This window comes from Miniopterus schreibersii (genome assembly GCF_964146895.1).
Source record: "Miniopterus schreibersii genome assembly, chromosome: 2".
NCBI lineage: Eukaryota > Metazoa > Chordata > Mammalia > Chiroptera > Miniopteridae > Miniopterus > Miniopterus schreibersii.
The window spans coordinates 172549325-172568727 of NC_138102.1; the positions used below are offsets into that span (position 1 = coordinate 172549325).

Sequence of the window (19403 nt, forward strand, 5' to 3'; positions counted from 1 at the left end):
GAGGGTTTCTTGATAAAGTAATATTTAAGCTAAAGTAAGAAGAAAGAAAAATAACATTCTACGCACAGGTACAAAGAGCCTGAGGTGGAAAAAACTTTGTCGCAGTGAGGAAACTAAGAAAGGACTAAATGTACTGAAGTAAAGGTGACATACAGCAAGCACGTGGGGCAGCAGAGCTGATAGGCTGGGCCTTGTGACACAGGACACTGCCAGCAATGTTAAGGTTTTTAAACATTAGCCTTATAGCAGTGAGAAGTTATTGGGATTAAAATGGAAATCAACATGAAAGCATTTACATTTTTAAAGAGTATTCTTCCTATTGAATGAAGAATGAACTGAAGATGAACAAGAATAGAAGTGAGAAGACTAGTTAGGAGACTGTGGTAGGGGGTAGTCCAGCTATTTGTATGTCTGTATATAAATATGTAAATATATATTCAAAAATATATATACACAAATATATATACACATGCATATCTGCTTATACACATATATGTCAGTGTATATATGTTTAAGTATATACATGTGTATAGAAAAATACATTGAAAAGGTCTGGGAGTATACAATATATATCAAAAGCTGAGATGAGTATTATTTTTAGAGGAATGGTATCAAGAGTAAGAGTAAGGGTGGTTTAAAGTGATACCTTCATTTTTTACTCTAGATATTTCTATAATACCTGGTTTTTTTACACTGAGAAAATATTCATATATTTCTTGTAAAATTAAAAGAAAGGGGAAAAAACAAGAGTGTTCCTAATGAAAATCAATTCCTCTAACATAAAGAAAATCCTGCCCGGCCGGCGTGGCTCAGTGGTTGAGCATCGACCTATGATTCAGGAGATCCTGGTTCAGTTCCCAGTCAGGGCACATGCCCAGGCTGTGGGCTCCATCCCCAGTAGGGGGCATGCAGGAGGCAGCCGATCACTGACTCTCCCATCACTGATGTTTCTATCTCTCTCTCTCCCCCTCTCTCTTCCTCTCTCTAAAATCAATAAAGACATATTTTTTAAAAGAGGGGAAAAAATCATAGTTCAGGAGAATTATGACTATATAGTCACATATTTAAATGTTACACACAGACTCAATGCCCTAATTTTTTTCAAGATCCTAAAAATAGTCTATTGCTGGAATCTATTCTAAGACACTAATTAGAAATGCAGACAAAACTCTGTGAATGACATTAATGATACCATTTTATAACTGAAACACTATAAACAATCTAAACATCCAATATCAGGGAAATGATTAAAAGGTCATTACATTCTTATGGCAACTTAATATAGACTTCAAAAATATTTTAAAAGGAGTTCAAATAATATTAGAACATGCTTATATGTGATAAAAAGGTTAAAAAACAATATATGTAATATGACATCAAATGCATATATATGTGAATACATATACAAATTTATAGAATAAATGATAGTTGATATCACTAGATTGTGGAACTTTGGGGCTATCTTCCAAATTGTAGTAGTCTGTATTTTTCAAATTGAGTGACAGTCACTTTTATTAATTATTTGATATTTAGAAGTAACAAGAAAATCACTGACCCTTTTTGAGTATAATTAGGGATACTTTCCATAGGAACACTGTTTTTTTTAAGTATATTTTGGCCATAGAACAGAAACCCTCTCCTAAGGTAGGATTTAAAACCATAAAGGCGGCAGAGGAACTAGCAATAGAGCTCTGTGCATCTAGAATTAATTTTTATGACCTATATTAGTACCTCTTCTCCATTTAACTGGTACAGTATGCTGGAAAGGAGATTGTTATGAATTGCCTATCACAGGGTTAGATGAGGGCTTTTTTGTATGGTAGCCATGTCCCATGTCTAGGGAGCTAGTATAGCATAGTGGTTGGTTAAAAGCTTAGATTCTTGAGTGAGACTGGTTGAGCTCCAAATTTGCCTCTATTGCTTCCTGACAGCATTCTAATCTTCTGTTTCTGAGGCTATGAGTCTTTCCTTTTTAAGTGGCCTTCAACTACATCCAATAGGCGTGTTACTCTATATACACAAAGTAATTTGTACGCCTCTGCTTTTTTATGCTTCAGTGTCTGGCAAAACTACTCCCTGGCTATGGCCCATGCTTTTATTCCTGTTCAAAAAGTCCCCAATGCCTTGGTGGTGGGGATGCATGTAATTCTTTCTAAGTCACTCCTAGTGGTTCTTTACAGGGGCATTAGTATCCTCCATCAAATATTATCATGCATGTGAAAGAATCCTGTTATGGAAATAAGTAGATCCAGTCTGGACTCCAGTCCTAGGATCACATACTTAAAAATCCATCATGCTAATTAAGGTCACCTAATCAAAATTCCACATACAGAAGTCTCTGTAAGAGAGCTAATAGCCTTAATGCTGTCTGTTTTATGATCTATATACAAATAAATGCTTGATGTCAGGCACAAAAAAAAAAAAAAAAAAAGAGAAAGAGAAGTATCTGGTTAAAAGCAGCACTGGAACAACTATTAGGAAATTAGGTACAATCCTCTTTGTATTATGCACATGTGTGTGTATAAATAAAATGTCTTTTTGGGGATGTAATTATTGAATATAACTAAAAATACTTAAACATCACTTCTAAGGTACATATACGTAATATAAAGCCTTTCCTGTACTGCTTACCTTTCTCTAGAAAACTATCACTTCCATCACTTTCTAACAGCTGTTCTTCCAGTATCATGCTGTCCAGTGAAATGGTATCCAATGACGTTTGTGAGGAGCTTCTTTTCATGTTCTTATCAGAAGTACAGAGTGGAGCCAGGTTTGGTGGGCACCGTTCCTTAGGTTTCCCACTGTTAACAAACAAAATTACTAGAAAACCATCACATATAAGGTAAAAAGCTTTTTCTAAAAAATACTAACAAAATAAAAATATGCAGATAGTACCCACAAATTTATAAATTATAGTTTTTAAGTATCAGCTCAGAGTACTTTCATACTTTTAAAAACCCACTCTTCCATGTGTTAGCTCTAACTGTGCCGTATTTTGTAATGACATTTTTGGTCCAAAAACAAAATATGCGCGTGCGCGCTCTCTCTCTCTCTCTCTCTCTCTCTCTCTCTCTCACACACACACACACACACACACACACACACACACACCCAGTGCGCACACACAGCCTCCTCTCCATTCCAATAACACATTGTTACCTTAAAGATGACTGTGATTTAAGTGTTCTAACTGTGGGTGCTTCTTCTTTACCACATTCCAGGTTCTCAGAGAGTGAAGCTGTTTCTGGAAGCAAATCTTCAGCTTTAAAGATCGATTCTATGGTTTCATTTCCTTTACAAGTTAAACTATTTGAAAGCATGTTTTGATTACCATCATCAAATGGTAGCATACGTGAACGTTCTCTGTAGTTTAAGACACTATTTGAATCTGTATATGATAAATCCTTTTTGTTCCTTGTTTCTAATCCAATTTCCCCTGAGCCACTTTTGCAAAGAATTCCACTACTTTCATCTTCACTTATTTTCTCTAAATTTTTATCTGATAAATAATCCAGAAAAGAAATACCTTTTTGCAGATTTGTATCACTAGCTGATTTAAAAAGCAAAGGATCCTTCAAAGAGGCATGGCTAAGGTCAACACTCATAGATCTGTTGTCTGACATATGATTAACAGTTACACTTCTAATTTGACTTATACCATTACTAACTTCTTTCCTTTTTGAAGACAAGAGTTCTCTATTTTCTGTAGGCAAATAATCGGGAACCACTGGGTTCACACTTTCAGAAACAGGAGACTTAAGAGTATTTGTTTGATCCACCGGATGTAGTAAAAGAGCCACTTCTGCACTTTTAAGTAAAATTCCAATGCAAATGGATGTCTGACTAGCAGGACTGCCAGTCACAGCTTCTACATCGTCCCTTAAGTTCTCTGAAAGCACAATAAGTGATTCATGGAGGAAAAGCAGGAATAGATACTGGTAGTGATTGATCTGCATACTGACGTGTTTATGAACATGAACCAGGACGTGAATATCTGCATCTGATGATGAAGAGGAAAATCTTAAAACTGTATCTGAAGATTTCTGGCTACCATTTGTCCAGGGCTCAGACTCTGTACTGTAATACTCCTTCAAGAGCTTTTTCCGCTTCAGTCGGCCAGCCAGATCACTAGATTCACTTTGTGATGTATTTAGAGGTTGATTACGAGTCTGCACCTCTTTCTGAGACAGTGCGTACCTTGTTGGTTGACAAATCCAGATGGAAAGAGGGAAAGAGTCTACAAAACTTATTGGTCGCCCTTTTCCACTTTTCATCCCTTCATAATCTATCCAAAATTGGGAAAAGTACACAGCCCACACATCTGTGGCAGCAGAAGTTTTAAGAGTGTGTTTATTCAACTTGGGAGTAATATTTCCCTTATAAACTTCGTGCATTTTGGTATCCTGTTCATGAGCATGTCTCTGGAAGATTGGATGCAGGAGATTAAAACTGTCACCTGACTTGGGGAAGCTGGTATAATTTTTACTGAAAAAGTCACAATCTTTAAAGTCTTGAAACAAGGCTTCTAGATCAGAATGTCGACAGTTTGGACAGTGCCTTGTATTCGTGGCAATCATTTCAGAACTCTGAATAGAAATTGCATGTGGTTGATCCTGATGACATTCAGATTTCATTTCAGAAGGAATAACAACCTAGAAAAATAAAAAAATATTCAAATCCATAGATCTTGCAGATAAAATAACAAGAACATGACTTAGCTCAGGAATTCTTTTTGACATTCCCCCACGAAATACTAATTTCCTATCCAGACATAAAATACTCTCTCCCCCCCAAAATCTTTTTATTAAGCTGAGTAAAAAGGACTTAAATTATTTACCATGATGAAAAACTTAAAAAACAAACATAAATAATGAATAAGATACATAACATATTTCCATATAATACATCACAAAATTTTAAAAAACAAAATTATTAAATCAGTATTACTAAATGCTTACTATGCTCTGAATATATATAAGAAAGCACCAAGTTTACAAAAGGGAAGTTTTTGTTAAGATATTTTAGATTCAAGCAATTTGGAGTATGAATAGATGAGTAAATGGAATGACTTGATCAATGTCTTTAGAATAACTTTTCTGGGGGAAAACTAGTATTAAGAAAATGAACTTATGTGTATAGGTCCAACTATTTACTAAAATAATTTTCTAGAGATAATTAACCTCAGTGCTAAAAATATTCACATCAAAGTGTTCAAAGTGGCTGGCTTTAAAACTGTCCATACACAGCAAATGTAAAGATCATTATACAATTGTATCATAAATTATGTTACAAAATGTGTCTTTCTATTGAATATAAGATCTTTAAAACATGTCTGTAATGTAATTGAAGTATTATTAACCTCGTTTTACAGAGAAGAAATTAAAGGTACATAAATTTAGTCTACCAGACACACTGAAATTTTCATCCTTGCCCAAGTCTTATTCTATTTACTACACTAAACTGCTTTTTAAAAAATTTTCTTCCTGAGATTAACCAAAGAACATATATGCATATATGCATAACACATGGACATAGACAATAGCATAGGGAAGGCCTGGGGTGGGGTGGTGGTTGGGTGGACAGGCGCAAAAAGGGAGACATCTGTAATACTGTCAACAATAAAATAAAATTTTAAAAAAACTTTCCTTCCTTTGAAGTTTAAATACCCAAGGCATTCATATTACCAATTACCGGGCTGTAATATAAAACAACTTTCTATTACCTTTGGATATTAATAATAGAATAAAAGTGAGTAAATAAAGCCTAGATATAACTTTAAAGCTTCACTGTTTTATTTACCCTCCTTAAAAGAAAATTTTTATCAGCTCTGATAAGAAGGAAAAAAGTGACATTTAAATTTTACTTCTACTGCTTACCTCCAAATGGATAAGCAATGAAAAAAATAAAAGGGAGAGAAAGCAGCAGGAAAAAAAGAGTCTCTTAAAGCTTCTATAATTGAAAATCAGAAAACTGAAATTTCAAAATCAAAATTAAGATTGCAATGAAGCTGATTTATATTTGAGCACCCCTCTTAAATCCTGGAAATTAATGGTGTTAACTTTTCATCTGTAAAAATGGTTTTGTTCTTGTAGCCACTTGTTTATATGGTACCTTTAGCATTAAGCCATCAACTCGAATATCAACATGCTCATCAGATTTTGAATTGTCATTCAACTTGTATATAGTCATAAATTGACTAAGGCTCTGTTTTAAATCCAACAGAAATTGATTTAACCACAGAATACTTCTTTCATCCACAGTAAACTGTAGTGCATTCAGCTGGCTATAAAGGTTGGGAGATGGAACTGTGGAGAAAAAAATTTTAAAAAGATTTTTAATAAACAGGTAGTTTGTAATCTTCCTTGAGAACAGAAAAGACATTTTTAAACAAGTTTTATTCTTTTTTTAGGTGAAAAGTTTTTCAGATGTTATTTACAAATTTAAAGTGACATGTGTGAATATAGCAAACACGTTTAGACAAAAAACATTTTTCTGTTTCAGTAACTGAAAAATATACAACTTAATCTAAAACTAACTGTATAAATGGGAAATACTGTTTAGATCTCTTTTCCTAATGTTATAGTCACCAACAAGCAAACTTCAAAAAAACCTTACCTTTTTAATGAATTATTACATCAAAGTTGTGATCCTTAATCCCTTATTTCTATAAGGACTTCTACTACCTGAATCTTAATCTGAATCCTCCACAATGAAAGAAAAAAGTCTTAATGATTAATTTCTTATGAAAGTAGTAAACCAGGCCAATCTCCTTAAGAGGAGGGCCATGTGCAGGTTTATTCTCTCCTTAATCCTAAACCTAGAAAAGTGCTTGGTGCAAAGTAAAATCTCAAGTATCCCTTAAATAATCAAATGAATACACTATCATAGCACCCCCAAAATACTAAAATGCCTAGGGTTTGGATAAATGTTTTAGTGCTAATATATGCTAAACTAATATTTATAATTAGAGTATATATCACTTCCTGAAATCCACATATATTTGTATCATAAAAGCCAGTATCATTTTCAGATCATCTTGATGAAGATATTTTATTCTAAAAATTCAGACCTATTTATTTCTACCAAAGCAAATAGTATGCACATCTAGAACTTTTATTTATTTATTTTTAAAATATGTTTTTTAAAATTGATTTTAGAGACAGAGAGAGAGAGAAACATCGACTGGCTGCCTCCCGCATGCCTCTTACTGGGGATTGAGTCCATAACCTGGCATGTGCCCTGACGGAATCAAACCAGCAACCTTTCGGTGCACGGATGACACCCAACCAAGCCACACTGGCCAGAGCAGGCTACCTTCTTTTTATGTAACAACAAAGGCATGAGCCCTTTGAAACTAAGAACCTATATTAAGTCAATATTAAACAAATGGGCAAAGGAGATCAAACTATTTTGGAGTTCCACTTTTAAAGACGTAAAAAAATTTTTTTTCTGATAACATAACCTATTTCATTTAAACACTTTTTCTCAACTATGATTTTCAACTACAATAATGAAAAAGGTACCACATAAACAAAGGCAAATTTTAGTTTGAAAGACTCCTCGATTAACCGAGACAACTAGCACAGAATTTTAACATTCAAAGAACACAAATGTATAATCATTTTAACTTTAGGCCCCCAAAGTAGTTTATAAATAAAAATTCATAGAATTCAATATTTAACTAAGGACAAGTGCAAAAAGTTGTCCAAGGTATATATATGGGCATTAAAAAAAGGCCAAAAAATTCTCTGTAGCTTCATTAGTCATCCTCTCAATGAAATATATAGTTTTATATTTATATACCAGAAATATAAATAGGGTTTTACTAACGGAAAAAATATGATCTTATTCTACAAATAGCCTGTCATTAAACAAACTGCTACTCAGTATAAAAATGAGTCAAAAATCAGTGATAAAATGAGGCATGAATACTACATAGTTCCTGACATCAAGTATGCTACAAGCTAGTAAGGGAAAAGAATCCATGAACAAACAATGATACACAAAAATGCTATCCTAGAGTTATGTACTACATACAATGATAACCAGAGGAAAGAACAATGGACCTTTGTTTCTTTTTTCACATTTATAAGACTCAACAACTTAGCAAGAAAAGAAAAAAACAACTTCCCAAGTAATGGACAAATAACAGAATAGGAAACCCTCTTACTTGGAAAATCCTTTCCATCTGGATAGTAATATTCTGTGAATTCTATATAGACAGCTGACATTTCTTGAGGAAGATACAGGGATTTTTTATTGCAAGAAATCATACTTTTGGGGGAAGAACGATATTGTTCTGCTGTAGAGACCTAAAAAAAATAATTAAGTTTCCTAAAGTAACACTGAGTATCAAAGCCCTTTACAAAGAATTTATGCAGCATAGACATCACTTTAAACTCTTAAAACTGCTCCCAATAATTTATGAATGTTTAATTTCCAATGAAAACTTTAACTTCACATTAAATTGTTTTTGAATCGACTATTCAGAAAACTATTCCCTTTGGATTCTCATCAATTACAAAATCAACTCTTTACAACATTCCTTGCAAACTTATTATTTTGAGCCTTAAAATAACAGATAGAATATTTCTATAAGATAATATAAATAAGTAAATGGCAGAGTCTGGACATAGTTCTAAGTCCTCAAGACTACAATGCTTCTTCAGCATGTACTTTATAAATCCTCTACCCAAATTTCTTTATTAAGAAAAATAATATAGTTATATACAGAGTTTCAGTTTGAGACGATAAAAAATTATGAAAATAGCCCGGCGAGACGTGGCTCAGTGGTTGAGCGTGGGCCTTGGATTCAGGTGATCGGGGTCCGATTTCCAGTCAGGGCACATGCCCAGGTTGCTGGCTGGATCCCCAGTCGGGGGTGTGCAGGAGGCAGCCGATCAATGACTCTCTCATCATTGATGTTTCTATCTCTCTCCCCCTCTCCTTTCCTCTCTGTGAAATCAATAAAGATATATTTTTTTTTTAAATTATGAAAATAAACAGTGGTGAGAGTTGCACAACAATGTGAATATACTTAACCAATGAATTGTACACTTAAAAATGATTAAGATGGTAAATTTTGTTATGTATATTTTACAAAAATAAAAATAAAAATACAATTATAAATGCTTCTCATTTAAATTTTTTTAAAAAGTTAGTTTTAAGGTTCTCATTATCCTCACCCCAAAAGTGGTAATTTATAATTACATTAAAAATGTACATACTAATTTCTCCAAAGTTCAAACGAATTTTATCAATTTCACTTATTTATGCTTAGTAGACCCAAGGACATATCTCAAGGTTTTTTTTTTCACCTTCATTCAACATACATGTATATTTCTCACACAAACTGAAATGCTTTTTCAATGGTTTATTTATGTTTTCTCATGTAAATTGCTAATCAAACCTATTGATTATTTGTCGTCTATAAATTTAAGTCAGTTCCTTACATTATCTAATTAAGCTTTTCTCCGCATGTATGAAAATAAATCCTTTTCAATTCAAAGTGTCAAATAATTTTAATAGAAAACGGCTTATTCCCCTTTTCCCTTATTATTTAAAGAGTGATTCAAAATGTAATGAATATACTGTTTTATTTTCTTCCTGTTGCTTTAGTTTTGTTTTGTTATATTTGTCTATCTGGGATTTCTTTACTATATTTCACCTTCAACAATTTGAGATTGTGGATAATTCATTACCATTTGAATTTATTAAATCTCATAATTTAAAGTCTGCTTCAAATGAGATGAGTTATATTATATATAGAATGTAAAGGAAAAAGCAATTGCACAATAAAAAAATAACTGTTAAGCCAGGGTTTCTCAAAATTTGCACTACTGACATTTTGGGCCAGATAATTCTTTGTTGTGGGGGCTGTCCAGTACATTGTAAAATGTTTAGCAGAATCACTGGTCTCTACCCATTAATGTGAATAGCAACCTGTTCCAACTGTGACAACCAAAACTGCCCTCAGCCCGGCCGGGCGTGGCTCAGGGGTTGAGTGTCAACCCAACATCCAGGCGATCGGGATTCGATTCCCGGTCAGGGCACATGCCGGGGTTGTGGGCTCGATGCCCAGTCGGGGGCGTGCAGGAGGCAGCCAATAGATGACTCTCTCATCATTGATGTTTCTCTCTCTCTATCCCTCTCCTTTCCTCTCTATGAAATCAATAAAGATATATTAAAACAAACAAACAAAAAAAACAAAACTGCCCTCAGACAATGTTGAATGTCCTCTGGGTAGTAATCAGCCTCAATTAAAAACCAATGAGTAAAATGAAAACTTTTCAGATAAAACTAAGTCTCAAAGTCATAGGCTTATCAAAATAGAATTATTTCATAAATGCTAATACACATCTGAAATCTTTTAAAAAAAAAATAGGTCACATATTTATTGTGTTGGTCTCAATAAATGAGGTTAGACCATGTTGTGAGATTACAGCCTGAATAAAGTTTTTAGTGTAAATGGGATATAGAGTTCTTAGCTATAAAATTATGTTAACAGTATAGCCAATACTCAGTTCAATAAGTAAAAAGGTATTTTAGTTTCTTCCACTAAGGCAATTGTGTCACAATCTGGACTACAAAGAAAGGGCTGGCCTTTAACCCTGCCAGACCTGGGAGGTAATTCTATGCTATGGAATTTCCTATATATGGTGGACCCCTGGGACCACGATGTGATAGTTTATGCTCACAAGATGTCTCAGAGTTGTACTGGCCATTTTGATTGCCTTAGTGGTGTTCAGAGGGTGGACACCTTGGGTCACCTCTATCAGTCCACCTACAGACTGAATTCAACTATGTGGGCAATATTTCATGCATATTGTTACACATCTAAGCCAGGTGACTAATGTATCCTGAAGAAAAGGAAGTTCTGAATTTAGAATCCTCCCAGACTCCCCTCTATGCCCTCTTCCACTTCCACCACCCTCCTCCCCACCCTCTGCAATCACCACTATGACTGGTTCTAATTTGTATCCTTTCCCCTGTTATAAATGTGACTGAGTATAATTGATTTCAGTAAGTTCTGTGAATTTTTCCAGTGAATTCTCAAATCAGTGGGCAGTTTACAGAACTCTCTAAACTTGCAGTTGTTATGAGAAGTCTTGTGCAGACTTGGCAATTTAGAGGACTATGACCTTAACTTCACAGTATGCCTAATCCTGGGAAACTACATACACAAAAATAATAAACTGATATTTTCTATTCTATTTAGCCATTTCACAAAACTGGTCAAGGTGTTTTTAAATAAAATGGTGGCATTATATTATATATTATATATATATAATATATTATAAAAGTTGCTTGCAGGAGATACTAAATGTATTTATCAGAAAATTTAAAAGTAAAACATACCTGGTATATATTGAAATCGGCAAGTCTGACCACAACAGAACTAGACATTAACTTAGCTTTGGACTGTTTAGATAATACTGAAGGTGTTCTGGAAGTCCCTTTCAGAGCTGAGTCCTTCTCTGTGGGAAACAAAAACTCCTTTCAATTTATTGCATTTTCCCCCAACAGTCACTCTTTTTACTATTATGACAGCTACTAGAAATACAGATAAACTCTGATTTCTCAAATGAGGTAATATATATGGAAATACTTCACATATAAATCGATATAGAAATGTAAGTAATTGTGACTACTTTTTCATGATGATTATCCTTTAAACAGGAATCATACTTGCATCACATTTAAGATACTCTCACATGATAACTTTTGGCTGAAATAGTTACTAAAAAGAGAAAACTCGGCCGGCCAGTGTGGCTCATTGGTTGAGCATCAACCTATGATCCAAGAGATCGCAGTTTGATTCCCGGTCAGGGGGTGTGCAGGAGGCAGTCAATCAATGACTCTCTCATCATTGATTTCTATCTCTCTCCTCTCTCTTCCTCTCTCTGAAATCAATAAATTTTTTTTTTAAAGAGAGAAAACTAGCCATTTAACAGCCTGAAATATTCTACCTGGGTATTAGTCTTTTTGTTCCATCTGCCTATGGTCTGAATAAGATGCAGGATTTTTATACATTAAACATAATACTTATTTACAGAAAATACCCTATTATGAACACATACATGCTCACATACACACACAATATTAGAGGAATGCCATAATGTTGCTATAGGTGAAATACCTGTTTGTGCGTGCTGGGGAGAGGCATGTGTTGGGGATTTAGGAGGTGAACCTGCATTATGATCCTTTATAGCCTGTTTAAGCATTTCAACATTGCACTCAAATTCATGTAACAGCTCACTGGCCCATCCATTTTTTGTCTTGGTTGCATCACTAAAATACATCCAATGATTACAACTATCTCCTGTAAAATGAATAATAAGAAATTGCACTGAAAAGTACACAATTCTCATTTAGGGATTCTTCAATTTTCCAATAAATTTACAGCCTTCACCTACTACAAATTTTAATCTTCCTAAAAAATATGAGCAGACATTTAGAACAAAGGGAAATAAAGTCAAAAGGAAGTAATCTGGGAGGGTTTCTACCTAGAACCAACCCTTGGTAAAAACATCGTTCAAAGTTTCCATTGGGAGCAGCACTGCTTGTGAACCTTCACCTAATGCACAATCACCTAGCCTAGCCCCCCTGGCCAGAATCCCAGAAAACACCAGCAAAGAAAACAGTCTTTTCATCAAAAATCACCTGTAAAGTGACCAAGAAAAACTTATCCACAAAAATGATGAGGATTATTAGAAAACTGAGAAACTGATAAAAATTCTCAAGATGGACATCAGTGATAAAGATATAACTACATCTCTATATAAGTTTTTTGGAGGGAAAATTTTAAAAATCAGGATTATTAGGTTTCTCTGTAGCAACTAAAGGAAGTAATATGTATATAAAAGGATTAAGAAAAGAAAATCTACTTTATAGCTGAAAGTTTTACCTCACAATATGAATGATTTTATAGTTAAAAGTATTTTAGGTACATGTAAGTAACTTATGAATCCGCGGAAATAGATTATAAGAAAAAGCCTCTCAAACAAAAATCAAAACAAACAGTATAACCTTTAAAAGCTGTCAGGTACTGATATAGAATGGACTAACACTGGGAGATAAAAAATTGTAAACAGAAAAATTTTATCACTTTTTAAAATCCTAGAAAACTCATTTGTTATTTGTGTGAATTAAAAACAAAAAGCCATATACCACCAAAATGCAGAGATGGTTATAAGATCAAATTACCTAATTTGGCCACGAACACACATTCTTTTTGTTTTTATTATTTGAAGTGAAAAACCTATCAATATTTGATTATAAAGGAGCCTATTAAATCTCATTCATTGAGATTAAGAAATTAAGAAAATAGAGAAAAGTGGTTTTTTTAAGTACCCAGACTCCTAAGACTTAGCTAAAATCTGTTATCCTTTGCTTTAAATTCTTTTTTGATTTTTTAATATCTAAATATATCATTTAAAAATCCAAACATATTAATAAACTTGTTTGAGTCACAATTAACAAAATAACACAAATATGTGCCCTCTGTATTCTAATTTTTAAAAGTTTTAAATTAGTTATTTCGAATACTGACAATTTCTAACAATTACACTTTCTAATAATCTACATAAACCTCAGCATGAAATGCATAAATATTTTCTATGGCAATTACATGTTCTTGGTAAGATACTACAGGGGAAAAACAAAAGTCCTGATTCCCTTTTGCTTTAAAAATTAAAATAAAATTTAAAAAATGAAACAAATAGCTATATAATTTAAAGCAAGATTTTTCTTTTATAGAAATTGTTATACATACCTGCTTTGTGATAAGGATAATAATCTATAGTCAGTTTTGTAAAAGACAGTTGCATAGCCCCTCCAGTAATACGTCTATTTGACTCTGGGAAAAGAAAAAGATGGATTTGAGAGAAAGAAAAGAATATTAAGCAAATATCAGAAACACTTAATTTACCACACCTACAGTCTGAGCAGTAATAACTGTCTTTCTGTTATCACGAATAATACATTAAGGATTTTAGGAAATGCAACTCAATCTAATAAGTATTAAGCCTCTATCATTTGCAGGTACTAGGCTAAAAAATGAGGATGCAATAAACTTCTATATTTATAGCCCTAACCAAATGTCAAGCACTGTTTTATTTTATTGTTTTAAAAATATATCTTTATTGATTTCAGAGAGAGGAAGGGAAAGGGAGAGAGAGAGAGAAACATCAATGATGAGAGAGTCATTGATCAGCTGCCTCCTGCAAGCCCCCTGCTGGGGATCAAGCCCACAACCCGGGCATGTGCCCTGACAGGGAACTGAACCATGATCTCCTGGGTCCTAGGTCGATGCTCAATCCCTGAGCCACGCCAGCTGGGCAAGCACTGTTTTAAATACTTTAGATATACTTACCTGTTTGCTCTTCATAACAACCCTATGAGATAGATACTGTTATTATTATTATTATTAATTTCTAAATAAAGAAATTAAGACAGAAAGAAGTAAAACAGGCCAAGTAAGTGTAGAGTTGGTTTTGAACCCAGAAAATATTACCACTACACTATACCATCTTGTCTCTTACTGAAGAGGAAATTGAGTCTATTAGGTTGTGCAGGTTGTCCAAGATCACATAGCTCATCTTTGATTTGGGGGCAATACACAGCACAAAACAAGAAAAGACCAAAGGAGGCCTCTTAGGTGCATTGTGATCCTTGAACTTATTTCTTTTAGGAAGGATATAAGTTTTCATTTGTTTCATTAATAGGCCTTGTCCGCCTTTGCCAATGCTTCAAATTTTCCTTTCTCTTTAGCAGACATGGTCTTCTACCTCTCTGAGCACTTCTTAGAAAACACTGAGAAGTTGACTAAAGCATCTGGGTGCTACTTCTTGTGCTCCTCTTGGCAAGTTTGCACAAAGAAAGCATATGATGACATTTTGCCTCTTGGCTTCTTAGGATCTCCATTGCCATGTTTAATCACTTTTCCTCAACGAGCACAGTGTCGCCCAGGGCTATTCCGGTTCACACTTTCCCTAGCGCTGTCTCTATGGAGCTCAACATACTACAATCTATAATGTTTAACATTACATCTTTCATGTATATATCACTTATGAATGGTAAAATTATGACCAGTTATCTTATAGTACATACTACATATTACACATGATAAACAACCCAACTTTATAGTAAATTCTAGAAAAACCAAAATAGTTTAAAATAAGCATCTTTACCTTTTTCTTTAGCATGAATATCATCACATATGTGTAGATCTAGATGAGAAATCACTAAATGATGGGAGGTTTCTTTGACATCAAAGTCATTGAATAGTTTCACAATTGCATCATTTAGATCAGGAGCATTTGAAGTATGTGATGTCTTCACTTGCTGCATAGATGGGGCTGCTGCAGAGCTCTAAAAGATTCAAGACTGCCTTAGCACTGCAAGTTAAAAACTTGAAATTCCCTGCAAAAGAAAACTTAAATATTCTTAGGAGTAAAGTGATGAAAAACAACCTAATACATTTTCTTTTGTATCAATAACTCAGTTTTTCTAAAATACTCTCTGAATTTCATAAGAATAAAACTAAAATTAAGAAACTGATAAACTATACACAATTTGAATATGAACCCAATATATTTTGGCAAATATTTGAATATATATACATATTTATAGCCCTTCTTGTCTTAGAAAATATACTTATTAACTATTAAAGGCAGGTTATTTGAATATAGTTCTATATATTAAAGAGAAAACAAATGTGAGCCCTGTAAACATCAGCTGTATACACTATTATATATTCTGTAGATATTAATCACTTCTTTGTAAAAGAGCTTGTGATATTATTTAGTACTGTAAGTGCTCTGGTGCCTCTTATAAGGTGTGTGTCCTTTGAACTTCAATATCTAAAGAAGCTAGAAAGCAGGAGAAACAGATTGTAAGTTCAAAATTCCTTTCTCCCCAGAGACAAAAAGCATAGAATACTGGTGAAGTATATAACCATGTGTGACCCTCTAATAACCTAAAATAATTCTGCACACATAATCTGAAGATATATCAGCCTTAGAACTGTACCTGAAATGAAATAAAGACTAAATTTGTTTGTTTGCTTTGTTATTCCTCACCTGAGGATATTTTTTCCATTGTTTTTTTTTTTTTTTAGCAAGAGTGGAAAGGGAGGAGGAAGGAAGGAGGAGGGAGAGGAAGAGAGAGGGGGGGAAAAGAGAGAGAGAGAAAAAAAACAACACTGATGTGAGAGAGACATACAGACTGGTTGCCTCCCACATGCGCCTGGATCAGGGTCGAGGACTGAACCTGCAACCCAGGTATGTGTCCTTGACTGGGAAAATTGAACTCACAGCTCTCCAGTGCAGGAGCTGAAGCTCTAACCACACCAGCCAGGGCAAGACCAAATTTTTTATTAAAAAATGTCAAAAACTTGCCCTGGTGGGGTGGCTCAGTTGGTTGGAGCGTCATCCCATACACCAAAAGGTTGCAGGTTTGATCCCCGGAAGGGGCGTGTATGGGAGGCAACTGATCAATGTTTCTCTCTCACACTGATGTTTTTCTCTCTCTCTTCCTCTGTCTCTCAAATCAACTTAAAAAAGATCCTCAGGTGAGGATTAAAAAATATATATTAAAAAAGTAAAATAAAAATATTTTTATGTGATCCTTAGCTCTAGTGCTAACAGAGGCTTCCAAACAAAATAAGCACTATATAGACAGAAATATATCTTTTCATATAGGTATCAAATATATAAAATTATATAGTAAGATATATAAGAAGATTCTTGGACTCAGAATATTATAATCTATTTCACATAAAGGAAACTAACTATTCTGATTGTTAAACCACTTACGTGTAAAGTAAGGTGTTTTTCCTGTTAATAGCATACCTGTGTAGGTTCAGAAGCCATACTCTTCCTTTGTTCCGTTGATTTTTCTATTGCTTCACTAAGAGATTTTGCATATTGTACCATAGCCTTCAACTGAGAATCTGTTAAAACCCATAATAAGTCATCCAATATTAGAACTAACTTTGTTGCAATGACATTGCAGTCCTTTAACTGTCAAAAAAAAGAAAAAAAATTGATTCATAAAATTAAGCCAAGAAATAAAACTTATAATGTACTTTTATTTTAAAATATTTAATTTTTGAATCGAATTAAACATGGATCTTCCTTCACTCACCAAATATTTAATGAGTTCCAAAAGTATGGAAAGAATATTTCTTAGTATTGGCAATAGAGTGGTAAAAAAGACTGACAAGTTCCTATACCTAAACAAGTCAAAGTTACATAGGTACAAGTACTTATATAATTTAATTTTGTATTTATAGCTAATAAATCATTTAATTACATATGTTAATTCAACTAATTCTAGTAGAAAAAGGGGCAATAAAGTTAATTAAAAACTAAAATGCTATTTTAACCACATATTCTAAAAAAGTTTTTTTTTTAGTTTAATTTAGTATATAATAATTTGTGTCTAGTGATACAAAACATGTTGAGACTTTAAGCCATGGTTAAAATAATTACTCTGTCATTAAACTTCATCACAATCCATAGTGGACTCTCAACTTCTGACATCCATAAGTACCTATCTTCCCTATTTATCTTAATTATCAGTCATATCTTAATAACCTTCGAAAGCCAGTAGTTTCAGTTTCTGTTTACCTACTCCTGAGCAATTCAACAGGAGAAATAAAATGATAAAACTGTTCATGTTCAACAGATATCTGGCAACTGAGAAATCTATTTAATCATAAAAAATAAAAATCTAAGTATTAAATCTAGAGGACTGAAAAATGTTATTACAGTAGGTTTCTTCAAATATTGCTTTAGGCATTATATTTTCTTTTATTTTGCACTGCTTTAATATGCCAATATTTTGCCTAAAAATTATTTTAAATTTCCTGTCAATTCCAATAGTTATCATATAAATCACAAAGAAAATTCCATTAACTTACCCTTCTTTTAAGTGTGACTCTGATTTTTGATTGGTTGGTTATTAATCGAACAGGAGCGCACATAATTTCAAGATGTGAACTTTGGGTAGCATCTGCCTCTATTCGAATCATCTGCCAATTTATTTCTTTAAATGTCAAAACCTACAGAGAACACAGAGATTAGCTTCACTTACTCATGCAAAATAGAATGTGAAAAATGTAGATTAAAAAAAGAAATAGAAATGTATCTCTTCACTAATTTTCATATATTTTAGATATAGTCACTATGATTATATTTTTGAAATTGTATACTTCCAACAAATTTAGTAACACACCTTCATAATTATATTCATCATCTGTAAAGCTGTTAATACTTTCATTATAAGCAATTTAATTTTAATATAAAGTACAAAGAGTATTTGAATCATGTGACCATGAATTTAAATGGCATGTTTTAGTTTTGTAAATGTAAAATTCAATTCTGAGTAGCTGTTAAGTTAAAATAGGATCATTAATTCTATGAGTTGAAAGATTTATTACAATAAAAATATTGAAACATGTACACTTGATAATGATTAAGAGTAAAACAGAGAAAAGTATAGTTAAATGGCAAATTTAGTAGTATGTGAATCTAGGTAACCATAAGAAGTAATTATTTTAAACATCTTTTATTTATCAGTGACTAAAATAAATTTTAAACAAAGAAAAAACTATTTACCTCTCCTCTCTGTGGGTCTTGAATACGAGTAAATCTTAAATCTCCATGCTCCCAGTTTGCATTCACGCTATAGATCCGTAGCTGGGAAAGTTCAAAGGATGCATTGAAAGCTTTTGCTCCAATGCGGATGACAATGGAATTTACAGAAACAGTGATTCCCTCAACTACTTTTTCAGCAAAGCTGTATTCACTGGAAAAGTAAAGCAAAACAAAATATAATGTGCTAAAGCCAAAAAAATCATTAAAAGAAAAAAGTTACCTGTTAATATTCTCAAACAAGTACACAAAGTATCATAATATTATTCATTTGTGTTTAAAAAACCAAGTTTTTTGTGAAAACAATACTCTAGCCTGGTTACATGTAAGTTATAAAAATGCTCTTCTCAAAATAATAAAAGGTTTTTAAAATTGGAGGCTATTCCCTAAATTAAATTATTAAAATCGGTATCTCAACAAGCATCAGTCCAGACGACTGGCATCTACACCATAAGTAAGAGCGCTAAATTCTTCACACAAAGGGGGATACAGTCAGTCCAGTGGAATATAATCTCATAATTTAGTAGGAAGGTTAGAAAAAGTGCACACTCTCTAATTCAATTCAGCAAATACTTACTGAGCATCTACTATGTGAACAACGCTGAGACATAAGGAAAACCAAAATACAGTTATGGCATTATAGGGCTCACAAGTTACTAGGGCAGGGGAAAAAATGCCCTAGTTAACTAAAACCATGAAGCAATCTGTAATTGTGTTTTAAAAAAGGAATCATCAGTATACTTA

At 33.2% G+C, this 19403-nt stretch overlaps 1 protein-coding gene across 3 annotated transcripts in view; it reads right to left on the minus strand.

Annotated features, from left to right (window-relative positions):
* Nucleotides 1–19403, minus strand: part of BLTP3B (bridge-like lipid transfer protein family member 3B) — a 64450-nt gene that overhangs the window by 13064 nt on the left and 31983 nt on the right. For all 3 annotated transcript variants that reach the window (XM_081130968.1, XM_081130966.1, XM_081130967.1), the window contains exons 5-15: nt 18624–18813; nt 17927–18067; nt 16854–17024; nt 15192–15372; nt 13775–13858; nt 12140–12322; nt 11359–11477; nt 8171–8312; nt 6112–6305; nt 3160–4652; nt 2632–2801 (exon numbers count right to left, since the gene is read on the minus strand). In XM_081130968.1, coding sequence (XP_080987094.1) covers nt 2632–2801; nt 3160–4652; nt 6112–6305; nt 8171–8312; nt 11359–11477; nt 12140–12322; nt 13775–13858; nt 15192–15372; nt 16854–17024; nt 17927–18067; nt 18624–18813 — 3068 coding nt within the window. The remainder of the gene's footprint in view (nt 1–2631; nt 2802–3159; nt 4653–6111; nt 6306–8170; nt 8313–11358; nt 11478–12139; nt 12323–13774; nt 13859–15191; nt 15373–16853; nt 17025–17926; nt 18068–18623; nt 18814–19403) is intronic.